Raw genomic sequence first — 21378 nt, 5'->3', positions numbered from 1 at the left:
CAAATACAACGCAAATATATAAGAGAGAAAATAAATAACAATAAGAAGTTTCTACTTTATTCAAAGCAACAAAAACATATAAAACTATATGCCCGCAGTCTGTTTGTTATTTAATTAGATGTTTTATTTGTTGTTTTTCAGCTGGGCTAGGACTTTCAAATCAATAAAAATGGGGGGATGGGCCTTCAGTTGAAACGAAGCTTAACTTGGAGTTCAGGACAAGCGTCAAAGAGCACAGCTGCTTTTTAAACCTGATACTTCACAGGTAAGAGATATAATGTATATATTAAAGCAGGAACGTGAACTACTGTACAACCTGGTTGTTTAAACTCTGTCACAGAATAAAATCTGTGGCTGTAAACATTTGGAGAGTGTAAATGTGAGCTAACTTACTACTGCGCTGAATTTGCACTTTAGCACCACTGTGACTAAAACTGCTAGCATAACTTTTGTCTTCTCCTCATGAGATAGGATGAGAGTGGAGACAAAAATAACTCCCTGTTAATAAAGTTGCTAAAAACTATTTATGAAGAATATTACATATAGGATGCATACAAATAAACTGATAAATTAAGAACATTTGGAAGTCATTTGACAATCCTAAAACGGTTGTAGTACACAACAAATAGGTCAGTCATGTGAATGGAAACTAAAGAGTTAAACTTTAGCAGGGAGGAGGACCCTTTTGCTGAAACGAAACTCAACCTGGAGTTCAGGACAAGCTTTCAAAGAGCACAGCTGCTTTTTAAACCTGCTACTTTACAGGTAAGAAACATAATAAGATTCATTCCAGAAGTGGAGGACATTTGGACATGAACACTTTTGAAACATAAACCCTTTACTTTCTAGTTTTCTGTTATGTAAAGAAAGCATTTGGGCCGGCTCAGGCATCGATTGGCACATAGTTTATTAGATGTTTTATCTGTTGCTTTTAAAAAGTTCTTAATGGTGGGTTAAAACTTTAAAATCCTTGGAAAACTATTTCATAAATGTCGATTAACTCATTATCTAACTATAATGTAAACCCGGTTGGTTGTGTTCATTTTGAGTTGATGGTTAAGAAAAAGGGTTCATTTTGGCAACCTTAACATGCTTAGCCAACTGGTGCCAATAAAAAAAGGCAAATCATTTTCTGGGAAAGTACAGTAATACATTTAAAACATGTAAATGATGCTTTATTATTTTTAAATATTTAATTTTATTTAAGATAGTAAAGTGTACTGCAGGAAATGCAACCCTGCAACTGTTATTACTCAAATTATAGGGTTGAAAATGAATGGCACAAAACAATGCATGGAAAAGTGTACTTATTTTTGAGGATATGTACTGAGCTGTAAGTTAAAAACATTAGGAGTTCATTTGACAATCCTCAAAGTGTAGTGAAATAGGACTAGTCATGTGAATGGAAACTAAAGAGTTACATTTTTAGCAAGAAGTGTAAAGTCTCAGAGCAGGGAGGGGGGGGTGCAGCTGGAACTGAACTTAACTTGGAGTTCAGGACAAGCTTTCAAAGAGCACAGCTGCTTCTTAAACCTGCTACTTCACAGGTAAGAGATATAATGTAAATATAATAAAGCAGGAACATGAACTTCTTTTATAGCAGATTATTTTACTGCATGAGCTGTAATTGTATTATTACTTTTTGCGCAGATATGGCAACAGCCAGCAGTCTGTTGTCCGAGGAGAAGTTCCTATGTTCCATCTGCCTGGAAGTGTTCACTGAGCCGGTTACAACGCCATGTGGACACAATTTCTGCTCTGCATGTATCCACAAGTACTGGGATGGCAGTGATGTTTGCCAGTGTCCACTGTGCAAAAGAACCTTCTCTCAAAGACCTGAACTACTCGTCAACACCTTTATTTCTGAGTTAGCTGCTGAGCTTAAGACGTTAGTTCAAATCAAAGGCCCAGCAACAGACCCACCACTTCCTGGAACAGCAGCCATCCTTTGTGATTTCTGCTCTGAGATGAAGGGAAATGCAGTGAAATCCTGCCTGACCTGTTTAATGTCTTTCTGTGAAATGCACCTCGAGCCACACCAGAGAGTTGCTGCTCTCAAGAGTCACACCCTGTTAGACCCTGTGAACAATCTTGATGACAGAATGTGCAAAGTGCACAACAAGTTAACAGAACTGTACTGTAGGACTGACCAGACCTCTGTTTGTGTCATGTGTATGAAAACCGATCACAAGAGTCACAATGTTGTCCCAATCGAGGAAGAATTTGAGGTAGTGATAGCAAAAAAAGATGACACCATGGTAAATTTAAAAAAGATGATACAATCCTGGTCTAAGAAGATAGCTGAGATAGAAAACTCTGTTGATGTGAGCCAGAAAGAAGCAGAGAGAGAGAAAGAAGCCAGTGTGCAGGTCTTCACCGACCTGATCAGATCCATTCAGAGAAGCCAGGCTGAGCTTGTTGAGGTGATTGAGGAGAGGTGCAGAGCAACAAAGCAGAAGGCTGACAGGTTTCTCACAGATCTGAGGATGGAAGTTGCAGATCTCCAGAGCAGAAGCAGCCAGCTTGAGCAGCTGTCACAGTCTGAGGATCACCATCAATTTGTTCTGACTTTCCCAAACCTGTGCTCTCCTTTAAACAAGGACTGGACCAACATTGGTATCCACTGCGATTTGTCCTTCGAGGCAGTGAGAGGTGCTGTGGATCTGCTGAAACAGAACGCTGATCAAATACTGGAGGAGGTTCCTGAGATCAAGATGAAAAGAATGAGGGAACATGCAGTGGACTTGACCTTTGACCCTGACACAGCATATTGCTCACTTGTCATAAGCCAGGATGGAAAACAGGTGGTAAATGCAGACACAGAGCAGAACCTTCCCTCCAATCCAAAGAGATTTGAAGTGTGTCCGAAAGTTCTGTCAAAGGAAGGGTTTACAGCAGGGAAGTTTTACTATGAGGTGCAAGTGAAGGGAAAACCAAAATGGTTTATTGGAGTGGTGAGAGAGTCCTATGAAAGAAAGAAGCCAATAGGTATGTCACCAAAATACGGTGGCTGGTCCATTGGTCTTAATAAGGGATCATACTATGCATGTACAGAACAAATAGCTGACATTACACTGAAAGAAAAGCTTCAGAAGGTGGGCGTCTTTGTGGACTATGATAAGGGAGTGGTTTCTTTCTATGACGTGAACTCTAAATCACATATGCATTCTTTTACTGGCTTCCACTTTACAGAGAAAATGTATCCATACTTCTACCTTCTAACATACGACAATGGAACAAACTCTGCCCCTCTCATCATATCCCCTGTACTGCAAACACACTGAGTTCATTACTTCTTTAAAGACCACAGAAAACATTGGTCTCACATTGGTAAACACCTCTTTATCCTCTAGATTACATTAAGTATCTATGACACTTTCAATCTGTGATGGATATGTGAAAGAAGTAAGACACAGCTTCATCATTAGCACCCCCCCTTTCCCTATAATGGTCTTTACTGTATGAGTGTTGATGTAAACTAAAGACACTAATGCTACATAATGTTGTCTGATCCTGTTGTATCATGGTGGCTGAGGTTATCAATGTCATTTATCTGGATTTAATTACATTTTAGTTTCATTTAAATATGTCAGATGAACATATCTGAAGTTTGAGATTTATTTTTGTTGCTTTTAGTCATTTATTGTTTTATACAGTCAAATGTAATATGCCTGCAAAATCACATGTCATTTTTGAATCACTTAAAGGGATATTACTTGAAATACCAGTCCTTATAAATTAATATTGCTGTTTTTGTGTGAATTCAAAGGGGCTTTTGTGTATTTGACAAATGTTGCTGAGTTCACTGCACATGTGTACTAGTTCTGTTGTTTCATTTCTACAATATTAAACTCATTGTTGTAAAGCATTTGAACAGCTCTTGCTCATTAATGTTCTCCTATAGGAAAAAGAATATCGATTTAATCATGAGGATGAATTTACAAGCTCTAATTGAAAACACAGATAGGTTTGAAAATGGGACACTATAGTAATTAATCTATACCTAACCAGTGGAACTACTGCATTTGCACAATCTGCTTTCTCTTTTACGTCCATCAAACATTGGAATATACTTCCAGCTGATCTTAAAACCTGCTTAGATGTTCACACTTTCTCCCACAGTGCAACCAGTCTTGCCAGTAATATGAGATGTTAGTTTAAATGAATGTAAAATTATATTTATATTGACAAATGTACTAGTTTCCATATTTTATACATCAGTATTTTATTCAGTTTGAATTGTTAGGGTGATAGGCAGTGAGACAAGCTTTAATGTTTGTTGATCGTTATGTGTCCACATGGAAATGAGCTTTTAGTTATAATCTGGCATCTGTTCTCTCTTTCAGATTCATGTATTTATGCATGGGCCTAGTTCAATAAAGACTAATAATAATAATAATAATAATAATCAGTTTCAGTGAGCCCTGCTTTTGTAAAGTCAGGCAATAGTATTCTGCCCACTGGTTTTTACTCCTGACTCCTGCCACCACACTGTTTTATGTGTGTGTGTGCGTGTGTGTGTGTGTGTGTGTGTGTGTGTGTGTGTGTGCGTGTGTGTGCGTGCGTGCGTGCGTGCGTGTGTGTGTGTGTGAGAGAGATAGAGGGAGAGAAAGTGGATGCACACATCATCCTCGAGTGTGATGCGTGGGCCGATGTTCTTAAGCACCACGGATGGAGCTCGTCCATGACTAAAACCTGGTGCATTGTATTTTTATTTGTGAGTCAAGCCCCATTTTTTTGATTGACAAATGTCTTGTTAGATTTTTTTAGAGACTCTTCCAGCTTTTCACACAGCATGAAAGGAGTAAGAATTGAAAGAGAAGTATTGACAGGCTTGAAAATGGAAATCAAACATCTAGAAGTATGCGATATATTGTACATAATTCTCTGGAGGAAGACAGCATGTAGTGTGGATATAAATGTAACATAAAGACCCCCGTTGAGGCGACTTTTTATTATTACGGCCCCCGACTGTGGAGCCCACAGAGGATCTGAAGGCCCACCTTTACAAGGCGCGATATAAATAGAGCTTGATTTGATTTGATTAATAAAGTAAGAATTTAAAATGGATATTACATATAATAGCTAAGATAGTTCCTGCAAAAATCCTCCATATTTTAATTTAGAGGTTATTTTTGTATTTGTGCTTAAAGTCATATTTTCTTTCCTGACAGACTGTCAGAAGGGTCATCAGATTGAACAAGCAGATGAAATTCTAAGAGAGAGTTTGTGGCATGAAAAAACAGGGGCATTGATTTTTGGAAGACTCCGAGAAAAACTGGTGAAATGACCAATCTTGATGCTGTCTATGGATTCAAAATGCAAGCTTTGAGACACATTAGTTACTTTACACCCCTGCAAGTAGTCAACGTTATTATCTTCCAACACGGAGAACACCTATGTTATGTAAGGAGCGTCTGTGGCTCATTGGTTAGCAGAGAGTTGGTTGGGGGGGGGGGGGGGTCTGCTAAGAAGGTGCATGTGGCTGGAAAGCAGAGATTTAAAAACCTTTTTTTTGTGTGACTGTTATATCTCAAGATTAATTTCCTGTCACCAGAGGGGCTCGTGTGTATGATATCTGTACCGGCAGTGCTCTCTCTCTCTATCGCTCTCTCTCTCTCGCGCGCACACACACACACACACACACACACACACACACACACACACACACACACACACACACACACACACACACACACACACACACACACACACACACACACACACACACAGTTTGAACCCATTTTAACTTTCTCTCCGGGAAAGCCCTCGGGATTACGCGCAGCCAGGACTTGCCACGCGCTCACACGGAGATAAAAAGTCCTGTCTGCTTGTCACAATGCTGAGAGATGTGAAGGGATTCCGAGACAAGTAGAGGAGAAGACGTGCTGTCTGCTGTGGAGTTTTATTTTTAGCCCTTTTTGGTGCTAAATGCTTGCACATGGACACCTAAACGCTACGCCTGAGTGTTGATGGACACCTGCTGGCATCGAACCCGCAACTTTTTAGCCGCACAATGGCCAATAAAACGCTCGGACACTAAAACAGCCCGTATCACCCTTAGAGTATGGATTATTGTACGCTTCATAAATCAATTTACCAACTTTTCGCAAGGAATGGATTTCATTCAGTGGAAACTGATATCTTTCTTATTATGACTTTCATCTTTACGCGTGTTTTAGACCTACATCTGGCAGTTTAGTTTTATCTTTGACACGTTTCTATTAAGATTTGTGCATTCTCCGTACATTTAAAGAGTTGTAGCCTGAAATCTCGTCGGCTCTCATGGGACTGAGGCACTCGTCGCGGTGTTTGCTGCTGCGGCGGAAGATGGCGGAGGCGGACAACTCGGAGGTAGGGAGCTTGTGCTGTCCTGCTCCCGGCTATAGCGGGACCGGGAAACTCTCAGTATATTCGTTTTAGTAGGGGAACATATATGTGACATGTGATGTAGACTATGCATCTTATGATTTTGTTAGGCTTTCATTATCGTTTCCACGTTTAGAATCAATGTTGCACCATGGCGTGCGTGCAAAGCAAAGTGCATGGTCCTGCAGATGTTGGTGTGTGTGTGTGTCTGTGTGTGTGTGTGTGTGTGTGTGTGTGTGTGTGTGTGTGTGTGTGTGTGTGTGTGTGTGTGTGTGTGTGTGTGTGTGTGTGTGTGTGTGAGTGTGGGGGGAGGATTTAAGTAGACCACTGTGACTGCAATAGTAGTGATAATGCACGCAGGGGCTTTGCAGGTGGGATACATGATCGGCTTTGGATGCATGGAGTAGCTGTCCTCGGTGCTGAAACGGTACCTGCATCCAGGCACGTGCAGAGGATGTTACAGAGGAAGGGGCTCAAATGCATGAAGGGCACACCGGCGATTTTTGTAACTAATTTAATAAAAATATATCTGGAATTACAATTGTTTTGAGACTATGGTAAAGAATAATAAAATGTATGTATTTAAAACCAATCCACGACTAAGGTTGGTTTAAACACACTGCTTCATGACAGTTTAAAAATGGAAAGAAATCATTTTGTTGATGTCAGATCATGTTTACATAAAAGGCAATCAAACACACTAAATAAAGTGTAACAGATTCACTATACACCTGATATAAATTACCTAACAAAACACAATTTATTTTGCTTCAGTATTAAAACAGTTCAGTTGCTTCAGCCAAATAAAACACTGAGCAATTACACCCTCTATGCAACGTTTTTATATTGTCTTATGTGAAGTTTTAGCTGTGCTCTACAACAGTTGGCCTACTGCACTGTTCATCTTTTAATAATAATGTTAACTCTGGGCTTATTCACTGTAGCCAGCTAGCTTAGCCTAGTATAGCCCGCCTATGTCTCTGCGGGACCTGTATTCTGATTGGCTATGGCTCATCTGTGTTGAAAACTCTGTGTGACGATTGGCTTAGGAACTCCTGTGTGGTTATGCTTTGTGAACTGGGTTACATGTGCGCAAAAGAAATACATTATATATGACATTTGAAAAAGGGCACTTCTCTAATAGGAGGGCAAAGGGGCAGTTGCTCAACCCTACCCATGTCTATCACGTACCTGCCTGCATCTTTTACTGGTCCTAATATGAGTCTCCCATTTGAATGTGAATCCTTGACTGCTTATTATTACAATCCCCTTTGACATGTTTTGCATTAACCCACATTCCTTTCTCCTCCTTAGCAGAGGCAACAGCCGGTCACATCCCCACACTCTCAGTCGGCCCAGCCCTCCCCACTGCCTAAACCAGTGCCTACTGGCCACCATGTGCCCTGCGGCCCCCACGCACCTCATGTAGCATCCCTGGCCACTTGTCCCGGTCGAGGCAAGATTGCCAAGTTCCTGAGCCCGGAGGAAATGACATCACGGGACTACTACTTTGACTCCTATGCCCACTTTGGCATCCATGAGGTAGGCTGACAGCTTGGAATGTATGAGCAGGGGAAAATATTGACACCAGATGTCTAACCTGATGCTTCCCAACTCCCCAAGGAATTTCAACCCCGTTAGTCTGGCTTTCTGTCGGCAAGATATGTCAAACACCACGACTGATTTAATCCCATTGACAGATAGGCTTACTGTCATAGATGATATTTTATCCAAGAGACTATTGCATACCGAAACACCATTATAAAGCCTCATTTCGATCAACCTGAACAAACAATTGTAGAGAAACAGCACAAAAGACAAGTTTAAGCTCTCATCTAGTAGAATACACACATGTGACTTAATGATTCCCCTAAATAAGACTAAACTCCGAACATAAACCTCAAATGGAGCTGTCCCCCTAGAATCTTGTCAGGAGAGTGTGTGTTAGCTGATGAAAGACAAGACGTCACCAACGTGCGTTACATCTACCGGAAGCAAAATAATAGTCCATGTGAAGTATTCCTTAAATGAAAGCAACCTGTGTCCGACTTACAGTCAGAGAACTGCTAATGACCTTGAATTTGCGAAAGGAGTGGTGGTGGAAAAAGTTTTGGGACATATAAACCTGTCTAAAATTAGCTTGCGGATCAGCTTTTTGTCGTCTTACACACAAAGAGAATGTCCTGATTATGGAGTGCAGATCCCGGAAAGTTGGATGTGTGAAAGGGTTCGGGGAGATGGATATCAGGCCATCCCCAAAGGCTTTGTGTTGTACTCCTGTCTATTTCAAGAACCGCTGCCACTGTCACACAGGCTCTTGGCCTAAATACTGCCTGATCTATCTCTTTATACATGACAAAAACACCTATTCACATAGGGAAAATATGCATTATGCTCTTGCTCATTATGTTTTTTGTATTCCTTTGAGCATTTATGAATCACACTATTCTTTAGGTCTAGGTCAATACCAGTTCAATATAGAAGGAGATTGCCTTGCATGTTATTCAAGACTGCTAAAATCTTTATGTTTCATGGCTCTAATTCAAACAGGAGATGCTGAAGGACGAGGTACGGACGCTGACCTACAGGAACGCCATGTACCACAACAAGCATGTGTTCAAAAATAAAATCGTCCTGGATGTCGGTAGCGGAACGGGGATCCTCTGTATGTTTGCCGCAAATGCCGGCGCCAAACACGTATACGGGGTGAGACCGATAGATACACAATCTAATACTCCTCTCTTCATTAACAATCATCAGTTTCTAATACTAAGGCTTTATGAGAGAGAAAGTCCACACACCCTTTCAATGTAAAAACAAATAACCAACTGTCACAGTGTCTCTCATCCGTGCCCTTTCTTACTTAAGAGTCAGTCTCTAGTGTTCCTCTGAAAGATCGTGAATCTTTTTCAAGAAAATCTTAGAGACAGAGGCAAGAAGAGACATCTGGCTCTCCTTTGGAGGAGTGCTGTAAATCACAGGTTATACATTGCCGGCAGTGTCTCTAACACTTACGTATGATTCATATACACTAATAGATGGGAGAGAAAAATAATGTATTAGTTTTCATGCTGCACAGGGTCTGAGATGCGTGATCAGGGACATTAGTGTGAGGATGGATCGGCAATGTTTGATTAAATGTGCCCTTACCCCAAAGGATACCCTACAGTGTATAGGGACTGAGGTGGAAATCTGGAAGTTTACACCCTGGACCACAAACATTTTTCCAAGCAACATATTTCTCATGCATTATTCAAATAACTGTGTTATTTGACTAAAAACATGTAGTTATTGCAGCAAAGATTCATCACTTTCTTGTTCAATAGACACCTATGTTTTTCCCCTTGTACCTACAGATTGAATGCTCAAGCATATCAGAATATTCAGAGAAGATCATAAAGTCGAATCACCTACACAATGGTGAGTCAAAGCGGTTTTCCATTGCTTTTATGTTTCCTATATTCATTTGTCTAAATGTAGAACAGTGCCATGACATCTGTATCAGAAGCGGTGTGAAAAATCTGCATATTTCCATCATTACCATCACACTTTTGGACACAGTTCTGATGGTTACCAGGCAGCGCGCCTCTGATGTCAAATAACTTAATCCGTGACATCAATCAGAAACCCCTCACTGGTGCTGATTACCATTGTAAAAGGCCACAGATGGAGGAGTGGCAACGGTTGGTGGGCTTCATTTCATCATGTTGTTTTTGTTGTTTCTTTCCCATTTACATTTGAGGAAATACAAGAATGAAAACCTCATTGTCAGTAGTAACTATAATTAGTCTACTTGCTAGAAGTATGAACCCGGAAATGTTGAGTAACTCAAAGTTTTATGTTAGAAATATATAGTCCTAGTCCTCAGCACAATAGCTGAAACATAGCTTAATCAGTTTGGCCAATTTGGATGTGATTTTTTATGTTATTGAAGATGTCACCACTGGTTAAATCTACCATTTTTTTATGCTGAAAATATCAGAAACTGATTCAACATCCCCAAAAATGTCTAAATCGGCCAAGCCATTTTTGAGCTCTTGGAACGGAAAACAGTAAACGCATCTGAATACAGGCATGGTAACTAATTTACTAACATTGCCTTTAATTAAATGTATTTCATCAACAGATTTCACGTAACTGTATTAGGTGAGTTGAAAACAATACTATTAAGTTTACATAAGAACAGATTAGATTCAACTTAATATTATTGCTTTCAACTAACTTAATACACTTATGTAAAACATGTGGACGTAATACATTTAATTTAAGTCAACGTTTCAGTGTTTTCAGTGCAGGAATCCCAAGGTCACATGATAATAGAGCAGTCATCCGATTTGCATTAAGGTGATAAAGATGCGGTGTGAGTCATTTGTTTGTTGCCTGTTGTTTCTGTGTCTCTACACCGCAGTCATCACCATCTTCAAGGGAAAAGTGGAGGAGGTGGAGCTGCCTGTGGAGAAGGTGGACATCATCATCTCCGAGTGGATGGGCTACTGCCTCTTCTACGAGTCCATGCTCAACACCGTCATCTTCGCCAGGGACAAGTGGCTGGTACGATGCTGAAGGGGAGGGCTGGGTTCAATAATAATATGCTTTATTTGTATATCACTTTTCATACAGCAGGTGCAGCTCAAAGTGCTTTAACAACAAGGATCACATCACAAAAACAGAAATAGAGTTTCACATCGGGCCAGACGTTAAAACCTTTTAGCACATGTGCCGCATCGAGTTAGGCCTGGTTTTTAAACACCAGGCCTAACTCTAACGGGTTCATTATCACCCGACGTTAGTGATTGAGTACAAAATATTTTTCGTGGTGGATTTTGCATGCAGGGAGACAGTGCCTTCAGTTGACAAGGCTCACATGTCCCAGAAACAGGTGGACCGAAGTTCCCAGCTTCGTAATATTTTTATTTGAAGGAAATTTTCCCTAACGATTCCCTAATTTTCACAAATTTTTGAGCCTTTTCATAGAGGCCTCCAATTATACCTTTTTTTGTTTTGTTTTATTGGACGATGTTTGGGGGAAAATATAAGAACAGTACTTTCATATATTTTGATGAGAAGTACTTTTTATCGGGTATATTATATCTGCAAAAATATACCCAACGTTAGTGTCGGTGCTACTAGATTGTTTGTTAGTGTTCTGGGTTAGGGGCCACAGCAGGTAAAAGGTATGATAATAAAAAATATAACCAAATAAAATAAATAATGATTCCCCTCTGTAAAATAATAACACAAAACTAATAAATATGATAAAATATAGAAAACTAAATAAAACAAGTGAAAAACAAAACCCAAATAAGATAATAATAATAATAATAATAATCAAAACTAAATAAATAGGTCAAAATATTACAGGACCAACTTCGAAAGAAATGCTGCTATTCAAAATAAATGAATACAAGTAAACACCTATAAATAAATAAAACAATTTAAAAATTAATAAATAAATAACACAGATTGAAAGACCTTTTAAAAGCTGGGTGTCGTTAATAAAAAGCTCATCTAAAAAGATGTGTCTTAAGCCTTCTTTAGAAATGTCCAGTGACAGAGTGTAGTGTGTGTGTGTGTGTATGTGAGTGTGTTTAGCTGGCTGGACACATAAAAGGCTTTTGACACGTAAACACAGCAGAGAGTGATGAGGTGGAGGATTTACTGTTCAGATGCAGTGGTCACATATGACTGATCTGTTTCTAACCTCAGGCTTTAAACTCGCCGCACGTGATCTCACATAACATGCCAGGTGTGTGAACAATAAAGGCGATTGATGGCCTTTCTGTGTGTGTGTGTGTGTGTGTGTGTGTGTGTGTGTGTGTGTGTGTGTGTGTGTGTGTGTGTGTGTGTGTGTGTGTGTGTGTGTATTAATACCTTGAGATCTTCTTGCGTTCAGAAACCCGGAGGCCTGATGTTTCCCGACAGGGCGACTCTCTACGTGGTAGCCATCGAAGACCGGCAGTACAAGGACTTCAAGATTCATTGTGAGTAATTACAGAAGATTTGCCCTCAAGTGTTGTCTCTCTCCGTCTCACGCTTAGCTCTGCAGTGCATTATTAATGACCGCTGTGCACATGAAATGAAAACAAACTCAAGTTAGACATCCATTTTCCCATAAAGAGCTTTTTTCTTTATTGTTGAAAAGCTGTTGCTAAAAGATACGTGTTAAATGTGTTGGGCTGCAGACTGTGAGAGTGAATAACCCACTCCAAAAAAGCTCATTAGTTTATCATTATGCTCAGCCAGGTGTTAATGATAAACGTTTTCTACATTATAATCAGCTCTGGGTTTGAACTGTTTATAAAATATTGATAAATGGATTTTGGTCTCCATCCCTTTTAAACAAGAGGTCAAAGTGAATATTATCTAAGAAGACAAAGCAAGTTATGCAAGGCTATACCTCAGGAAAAATTGCATCCTGCAGTCTTGCATCGGAAATTATAATATGTTCAACTGCATTGTTACTTAATAAAAAGTATTAATTAACCATATATAAAGCCAGTAGTTACAAAACGTAAAGCCCAGTGACACATATACTGTATTACGAAGTAGTACATGCAGTATTTACACCAATCAGGTGCCTGTATCCATGGTACAATCTCTGCTCTGAACTCACTTCATTTGTTCTAATATCTCTCACAGCAGGAAGGCTGGGCTTAACATTGTGGTCCAGATTAAAGCACCAATAATAAAAAGTCCCATGTTCTTAAAAACCCCTACTGAGTTTCCTCTGACTGCACAGGTGGCCTCCTCTCTTCTACACACACACGCTTTCACATAAATCCCCAAATAATTCAGTTTAACCAAACGCTAGCGCTGTTATTTTTAGTTTCTCTGTGCATCGGGGGCATTTTCCACCTTCTCATTGTTCAGGTTTAGCATTGGCCCTCTGTCAAGGCAAGCTGGAGTGGAGGGACAGAGGGAATGGGGGAGGGAAAGCCTTCTCAGTCCGTTTTCAGCCCAAATTATATTTAAAAAAAGCTTGCCAGACATGCTGGAGGAGGCGGAGAAGGTCTATTTTGAGGCCTCGTCATCCTCCACACGGGGGCCGGGACAGACAAAAAGACAGCGTGAGTGCTGGGACTTTTTCTGGCGAGTTTTATTTTTTCTTCTACCTGTTTTGCGCCAACTGCTTGTTAAAAAGCAGCAAAAGAGCTTTGGGAGTGATTTAAAGTTACATAAAGTAACAAAATACTGTGTTTTTGTATGCACAGGGTGGGAAAACGTGTATGGGTTCGACATGAGCTGCATTCGCAACGTGGCCATCAAAGAGCCTCTGGTGGATATGGTGGATTCCAAGCAGGTGGTGACTAACGCCTGCCTCCTAAAGGTCAGTCTCCTGTATGTCACTGTGTATGATGCACGGCCTGCTGAGACTGTTTCTACAAGTATCCAGGGAGCTGTAATAGTCTGCGGCTTTGATTCAATGCTCGAACAGTTTCTTGTTTTTCATCAAACAAATAGACAGCAAATTAGCTATTTGTTTGTTTGTCCCTTTTACCTTTCATCTCATTTCTTTCCTTCTCTTGCTGTTCTTTCTCTTTACGGCTGGGCGATATGAAGAAAATACACTATCAAACTATTTCTCAAGTACTGTACTCATGAAGAATTTTCAGCTACTTGTACTTTATTTCAGTATTTCCTTGTTCTGCTACTTTGTACTTCTACTCCACTACAATTCAGAGATACATCGTGTACTTTATTGCTTTTAGTTACCTTACAGATCTGGATTAATGATGGTAAATATAATCAACCCTTAAATCTTTAGTTCACCTGCAGTAAATCCAGCAGCTACCCTGCAGTATACAAAGCCATTAAAACTAGCTGCACCTTTACCAGCTCTGAGAACACTTTAATGATCAATAATTATAAAACATATCAGATATATTATTCTGAAATGAACCAATCAAACAATGACTACTTTTACTTTTAGTGCTTTAAGTACATTTTGATGCTAATACTTTTATACTTTTACTGGACGAACATTTAGAAAGCAGGACTTTTACTGTAACTGTAAGAGTATATCTACACTCTGGAACTTCTACTTTCTGCTACTTTATTATATACTATTTATACATACAAATATACTCTAAGTCTATATTTCTGTGGCTTTTGTATATTGGTCTTTTATAAAGCAGTCTAACTTATCAAAAACATTTTATATTAATTATTCTTTGTGGTTCATGACCTTTCTACTGCAGATGTTTATATATATTTATTGTTTTTATTTATATTTTATTATGTTTATACTTTTTTCCACCTTTTTAATATTTTAATGCCTGAACACACTGTTGCTGTAACAAAATAATTTCCCAATTTTGGATGAATAAATTATCTATCCATCCATCCATCCATCCATCTATCTATCTATCTATCCATCCATCTATCTATCTATCTATCTATCTATCTATCTATCTATCTATCTATCTATCTATCTATCTATCTGTCTGTCTGTCTGTCTGTCTGTCTGTCTGTCTGTCTGTCTGTCTGTCTGTCTATCTATCTATCTATCTATCTGTCTGTCTATCTAGTTATTAAGTGTCGTTCTGGTCTAAAAATGTCTTCCTACTGTCTGTAGCTCTTTCATGTGAATATTCAGGGCTTACTCTCTCTTCACCCCACTGCCAGCCACTTAACCCCGCCCTAATTCAAACTGTCATTCATTCCTCACACACGAAAATTACAGATTCTCTCCCAGAGACTTCTTTTTCTCTCCTGCTACAATTTGCCACATGGCCGAGTGATCTGTGTATCTCCCCCTCTCCTCTTTAATACAACATCATGTCCACGCATGAACAGTTCCACTCCTTTTTTGAAGCCTGCCAGGTAACAAAATGTAATACTTTAATGTGGGGCAATATTCATGCTTGAAATAGACACACACACACACCCTCCCTTGCGCACTCGAGAGAGGACACCCACACAGCATGTGTACTGAGAGCGGGATCAGTTTACCAGCCGTGATTCAACCTGTGGGCTTTCTCACACACAGAAAAATCTATGGTGAGTAATCAAGAGGGATTGACATATAACTGTAGTACATGTGGGTGAGAGATGGCAAGTGTCGGTGCTCGTACATGTGGAGCGCAGTTTTATGGCGATATAACATTTCAGGAATTGTAACGTATGAACAAAATCAGCCAACGTAAATTATTGTTTGCCTTTTTTTCTCGCAGGAAGTAGACATCTACACCGTGAAGCCGGAGGATCTGTCCTTCACCTCGGCCTTCTGTCTGCAGATCCAGCGCAATGATTACATCCACGCCCTAGTCACCTATTTCAACATCGAGTTCACCAAGTGTCACAAGAAGACTGGCTTCTCCACAGGTGAGTATCTGTTCTCACTGTTCAGAGGAGAAGGAAAGGAGAACCAAGAGAGTAATTGGATATTGTTAAAGCATACACATCAATGAGAATTTGTCCAATTCCAATATTAGAGATAAACTGTTGCCAGATCTTACCTTCAGGTTAACCAAGTGCTAGTCTGTGAAGCCTACGAAGACTAAAATAAGTTAGGAATGATTTCATTGACTTAAAAAAGATCACATCGCTTCCACTAAAATCATCTTTCCTAAACAATGCCAGAGACCATACCATGTTCCTGTTCGTCTTCTTCAGCTGTTCCTGTTGTCTTTACTTCCTTTGAAATGTCCAACTTGACCAATCAGAATCAAGTATTTAACCAAGCCGTGTTAGACTAGGACTATTATCTTTGCAGAAAAGGTCCTAGCTTCTCTTAACAATTCACAGAACATGCCGTGGTTAATTTTTCATCGGAACTACTTTCGACCAAATAAATGGTACTGGGGAATCTTTGGAAAATGGTAAGGCATAAATCCCAATACCCCTGGATAGACACCATTATAGCTGATTTAAAAAGAAATGTTCTTCATCTAACGAACCAACAATTTAAGCATGATGTCCACATAAGATATGAAAAGTGTATTAGGAGTTTCACCAGTACATTCAGTAAGCGCCTACCCCAGAGTGAATTATCCAGCCAATATTCCAACTGTCCTTCAAAATATATAAGCATTTACCTCACAGCATCTTAGCTCTTGGCCACACTCTGCAGGTGTTACATTTGCACCAGCGGAATCACAGAGCGCTCGTGGTACCATGGCGCCAAGGACACCCATTATAGAGTTGCTAAGCTGTTATGTAAGCTTATGTTAATACATTTATGCATCCAGTTCTTACATAATATTGTGTAGAGGAGGTTCTATGTTTGGCCGAGTCGGTTGGGCCTGAGGCTCAAGGAGTTCTCTCCTACCAGCCTCTGTATTTCTCCCACCGGGTGAGCCATTTTCAGCTGCCTTCTGTTACATTGTCTACGTATTTAACATGCCCAAGGGAGCCGAGTGCCCAATGGAGCCAGTAAGTTTTTTTTAAAGTCCTTTTGCTTCCTTTTATATCTCTTTCTTCCTTCTCACTGTGTCTACTTTCTGCTCTACTTGTTTCCTCTTTAACCTCCTTACACCTTGTCCTGTTTCTCTTGTTCACATGCATATCTTCCTCCTCCTGTCCTCTCCCTCAGCTCCAGATGCTGCCACCACACACTGGAAGCAGACAGTGTTTTACCTAGAGGACTACTTGACTGTCAAGAAGGGAGAGGAGATTTTTGGCAGTATCGCTGTCAGGCCTAATGAGAAGAATGTGGTAAGACAAACAAAAATCTCTGTAGTATTATTATCTTTTTCTGTACGTGTGGCACCTTCATTCTTTGTAACCTAACTAGTACATTAATCTAATTGCCATCAGTGTGAACCAGACAATGTTGAGTATCCAAAAGTTTTATGTTAGAACGGGGTCCCCAGCACAAAGAAACTGCCAGATGCTAACTCACATGTGTTTGGCAATTTGCACAATATGCATTCATTAGCATATGCAGACAAGAGGGAAAAAAGATGGCTTGGCAGATTTAGACAATCTGTGGGTGGTTTTGGGGGTTATTGAGAATGTTGAAACTATTTCTGTTGTTGTTAAGATCAAAAATGACAGCATTAACCAGAAAGTGGCCATATTTGTACTAATGGTGGGCTGATTTTGAGTACCATGAGTAGTGTTGGGGCCATTGGATATAAAGAGCACAGGATGAATAATATCACCTCTACTGTGGACAATTTATTTTCAAAAATCTGCCATCTTTCCAATCCAAATGATCCCGAGTCCCCGAAAAACTTCAAAATCAATATAAATCAGTCCACTGGGAGTACACAAATGGCTATGTTCTGGTTAAAACTGCAATTTTTGATCCTGTAAATGTCAGATATAGATTCAGCATTGTCAATAATCCCCAAAACCACTCACAAGTTGTCCAAATCTGTCAAGCCAGTTTTTTTTTACAATTGTCAGCATAAGCTACAATGCTAATTAATATTAACGCAACTTATGCTAATTATGAAAATTGCCCAACGTATGCAAGTTAACGGCAGTTTGTATGTGCTGGAGACCCGTACTATACATTTCTATCATAAAACTCTGGGATACTGAAGACTCTGCTGGCAAACAGACTATTTAGTTAGGGTGGGTGCAATTTCTTTTTAGTCTGGAGGACAATTGTGTGCACTTTCATGGATATTTATGCTACTCATTTCTACATTAATAAACTGAAAATAATTGTATCATTTGTAGCGTGACCTGGAGTTCACCCTGGAGCTGGACTTTAAAGGACAGCTCTGTGAGGCCGCCATTTCCCACGACTATAAAATGCGTTGACCAACCGACTACCCTCAGCACCCCCTGCCTCCCCACAGACTCGGAGAGGGGGACAACACACTCGCCAACACCGATTCCCGCTGGCCAGCCAGGGCGAACACACGCATCTGATTGGATGCAGTCATGCCAGCGCCCAAGTGATGTCATCAGAACAGTATCTCTCAGCAATAGTGCCGTCAGCCGTACCAACTTGATAAGCTCGGGCACATTGAATGTAACATCCTAACTGAACTTGATTCTTTTTTGGGATATTATTTTAGGTATAAGATAAAAAAACATGTGAGTGTTTCTGTAGTTAGTGCAGCAACAGTTTTTAGGGTTACTGATTTATTATGGCGTGTGTATTTGTATAGAAAGTGCAGCAAACAGTTGTTTTATTTCGTTTGTGTTGTTTTGCAAGTGAGAGATGTTTGTTTCAATCATTTCGGAAAGGTGCTAAATGTAATTTTCTTTATTTCTTTGATTAAGGATAGTTCAGAGTCAAATGTACTTTGGTGCCAGAATAAAACAGAACACAGAATGGTCAAAAACAGAGATGCAATATGTCATGTACCACTCTGATTAGATCAGACGAACAAAGACACAAAAAGAAGGACGACACAAATAATAAAAGAATCTGATATTTCTCCTGATTTTCATTGAAACAGCTATATTGCAATATAAATGATTTACTTCATTCTGCACTTCAACATTAAATATAACTACATTAACATATTGGGTAAAGATTAAAAGTGATTATTATAAAGAATATGTTTCTATTTTAAATCTTATAGACAGCACTACTGTGATCAGGCAGCACAGCATTATTTACAGGAAATAGAAGCACCTTATTTTTTAATGAAGTCTTCCTCCGAGCCTCATCACTTAAACAGCAGCTCTGCATTCCTGCGCCAAAAAGACTGCTGGTTAGAAGACCTTCTACGATAAAGTCCAAGAATGATTTCATGTCCTACAACCCTGCGAAAAGTGATCTAGCACTCAGCAAACTGAGTATCCACTTCACTTGCAGCAGGCTTTCTTCTTCACGGGCTGAGCACTCAGAACCACTGTGGTGTCTCTCACCCTGTCCTCCTGCTCCATTAGCACTCTGAGTGAAGACAGACACACACAGAGAACACTGCATGAGCTGACCGTCTGTTTATCATGTGCAGTGTGAGTGTGCAGCAGAGGTGGGAAGTAACTAAGGACATTTACTCAAGTACTGTACTTAAATACTACTTTGAGGTGCACTGAATCTTAATTGAATGTATTATGTCAACAGATCTCACATTACTGTATTGGTCAGTTGAAAGCAATAATATTAAGTTGAAACAACACATATTTTATTTAAACTTAATATTATTGCTTTCGACTAACCTAAAATAAAAATGGTTGACATAATATATTTAATTAAAGTCAACATTTTAGTCTTTTCAGTGTACTTAACTTGGGTATTTCCATGTTATGCTACTTTATACTTCTACTCCACTACATTTAAAAGGGAAATAATGTAATTTTACTCCACTAAATTAATTTAACAGCTTTAGCTACAACTAAAAAGATGTATCTCTAAAAATTAAACTAGTGGATTACATTTTTAAGTACCAAAAGAGTCTGATCATTTAAATATTTAATACAAATAATAACTTTGTTTGTCTACAACAGTTAAATGCTACTGGTGCAGCAATAGTATAGAGAAATGTCACATATACAGTATAAATATAATTGTATACACACAGAGGCCCTATTTGTCCATTTAATGCTATTTTATACTTTATTTCCACTACACTTATTTAACAGCTTTAGCTACTTTAACAAAAGATTCAACTAGGGGACTCGCAAAAGAATCAAGTTATTTAAATATTTTAAAGAAGGTCAATCAGACCTTTGTCTTCAATCGTAAAATGCTACTTGATGCAGCAATATTATCTAGAAATATCACAACTATTAATATAATTATTTTCACACATATTGGTAATATCTGACTTCTTCCACCTCTGGTAATGAATGTGATTCACGGCCTTCCTCTTACCTGGCCAGGTGCGTCAGGGACTCTGTGACATTCTTCGAAGTGTACGCGCTGACCTCAGAAAACATCACCTTGTTGTCCTACGCAGGGATCAAAACAGAAAAAATGGTTTTGAGTGAGCAAGTGAAATAAAATGATCGACGAGCTTTGAAATAAACTCACAAAGGCAAGTTGCTCGGCTTCTTTGAAGGACACCTCCCTCTCTCCGTCCATGTCCATTTTGTTGCCCAAAAGGAGGATGGGGATCCCTTCTTCTGCTGCCTCCTGAAAGAGAGGAGTGATTTAGTACAGGAGACATCTTCAGAATATAATCTTTGTTACATTAATGGATGGTACAATTGTTTAACTACTACAGACACATGCAAGAATAAGGAATAGTACAACCTACAGATGATATAAACACTTAAACCAGAGGTGTCAAACTCATTTCCTTTCAGCATAACAACCTGTATATAACCACAACTCCAAATGTTTCCCTTTGTTTTAGTACAAAAAGTATATTCTGAAAATGTTCAAATATACAAATATTATGAACAACCTGACATTTGTTAAAAAACAACAAGCCCAATTTCAAATATTTAATGCCTCAGTTTATCATTTAGACATGTGCATTACAACGTACAGGTCACACCTATCAACAAAAGGCACAACACATTTCATCGACGGTATCTGCAACTGAACCATTTAGTATTTTATTTTATGATCAGAAAACTTGTCAGGATTTAGACATTATGACATTCATTTCCACATCTGTGTAGTAATCCTGACACAACACCATACAAAATAAAGTGGGAACCATTAAGGTAGAGGGTTAAGTTATTCCCCTGCCATGTAAATGTATAACATTTGTACATACAACACCATTTCAGTTAAGATGAGACTTCCTAAATTGATCCCAATTTGGGAAAATAATTTCAATACAGCAGCATGTTAAGACAAGGCATTGCACATAATGTGACAAAATAAAAATTAGAAAATTAACAAAAACAAAATAGAAAGATCATGTTGACAGTGAAAGATAAAATCCATAGGTTCAAATAAACCCAATGAAAGGCAAAATTACAGCTAACAAAATTAAAAGTAGGATAATATTTACATACAGGTGCACAATTCGCTGTTGGCGCCGTGCTAGGTGGCAGCCTGTCGCAGCAGCTCCCTGTGTTTTATTGATATATTGTCTACAAAAATGTCCCAGTCTGAGATCAATAAAGTAATTATTATCTTATCTTAAGGTATAGCACATTCAAATAAATGGACATTTTTTTATATATTCTCTGTCATTTCTA

General features: G+C 39.1%; 3 protein-coding genes across 10 annotated transcripts in view; 2 read left to right on the top strand and 1 right to left on the bottom strand.

The window, feature by feature from the left end:
- Window positions 1-189: 189 nt before the first annotated feature.
- On the top strand, window positions 190-18709 carry prmt8b (protein arginine methyltransferase 8b). 4 transcript variants are annotated; one of them, XM_063905383.1, is made up of 11 exons: window positions 190-265; window positions 669-765; window positions 7684-7911; window positions 8920-9075; window positions 9726-9789; window positions 10778-10920; window positions 12263-12350; window positions 13581-13696; window positions 15543-15693; window positions 16904-17025; window positions 18001-18709. In XM_063905383.1, exons 3-11 carry the CDS (start codon window positions 7858-7860, stop codon window positions 18082-18084), a joined length of 978 nt encoding a protein of 325 aa, XP_063761453.1. In that variant the 5' UTR covers window positions 190-265; window positions 669-765; window positions 7684-7857; the 3' UTR covers window positions 18085-18709. The 4 variants fall into 4 exon arrangements, with proteins under 4 accessions (XP_063761453.1, XP_063761452.1, XP_063761451.1 ...); XM_063905382.1 differs by lacking the exons at window positions 190-265; window positions 669-765 and adding an exon at window positions 5812-6354 and having other exon boundaries at window positions 7687-7911; XM_063905381.1 differs by lacking the exons at window positions 190-265; window positions 669-765 and adding an exon at window positions 5812-6354.
- Window positions 196-3856, top strand: LOC134879084 (zinc finger protein RFP-like). Of its 3 annotated transcripts, none has more exons than XM_063905376.1 (3): window positions 196-265; window positions 669-765; window positions 1651-3856. In XM_063905376.1, the coding sequence occupies exon 3, from the start codon at window positions 1653-1655 to the stop codon at window positions 3282-3284; it is 1632 nt and encodes a 543-aa protein (XP_063761446.1). In that variant the 5' UTR covers window positions 196-265; window positions 669-765; window positions 1651-1652; the 3' UTR covers window positions 3285-3856. The 3 variants fall into 3 exon arrangements, with proteins under 3 accessions (XP_063761446.1, XP_063761448.1, XP_063761449.1); XM_063905378.1 differs by having other exon boundaries at window positions 214-265; window positions 672-765; XM_063905379.1 differs by lacking the exons at window positions 196-265; window positions 669-765 and adding an exon at window positions 778-1547.
- The window catches only part of cracr2ab (calcium release activated channel regulator 2Ab), a 16231-nt gene continuing 13373 nt past the window's right edge, over window positions 18521-21378 (bottom strand). For 2 of the 3 annotated variants that reach the window (XM_063905374.1, XM_063905375.1), the window contains exons 16-18: window positions 20255-20356; window positions 20096-20172; window positions 18521-19171 (exon numbers count right to left, since the gene is read on the bottom strand). In XM_063905374.1, the coding sequence (XP_063761444.1) occupies window positions 19084-19171; window positions 20096-20172; window positions 20255-20356 (267 nt within the window). In that variant the 3' untranslated portion in view covers window positions 18521-19083. Of the gene's footprint in view, window positions 19172-20095; window positions 20173-20254; window positions 20357-21378 lie in introns of those variants that run through there. The other variant, XR_010167778.1, reaches the window with a different exon arrangement.

Source organism: Eleginops maclovinus, chromosome 17, assembly GCF_036324505.1.
Source record: "Eleginops maclovinus isolate JMC-PN-2008 ecotype Puerto Natales chromosome 17, JC_Emac_rtc_rv5, whole genome shotgun sequence".
Lineage (NCBI taxonomy): Eukaryota > Metazoa > Chordata > Actinopteri > Perciformes > Eleginopidae > Eleginops > Eleginops maclovinus.
The sequence above is the reverse complement of the archived record's forward strand: the minus strand, read 5'-3'. Positions and strand labels throughout refer to the sequence as shown.

Excerpts from the sequence above, each read along its gene's own strand:
- LOC134879084 (XM_063905376.1), top strand. The coding sequence starts at position 1,653 with ATGGCAACAGCCAGCAGTCTGTTGTCCGAGGAGAAGTTCCTATGTTCC.
- prmt8b (XM_063905380.1), top strand. The coding sequence starts at position 6,764 with ATGCATGGAGTAGCTGTCCTCGGTGCTGAAACGGTACCTGCATCCAGG. Across the intron at positions 9,076-9,725 it reads GCGCCAAACACGTATACGGG|ATTGAATGCTCAAGCATATC; the intron begins GTGAGACCGATA and ends TTGTACCTACAG. Across the intron at positions 17,026-18,000 it reads GGCCTAATGAGAAGAATGTG|CGTGACCTGGAGTTCACCCT; the intron begins GTAAGACAAACA and ends TATCATTTGTAG.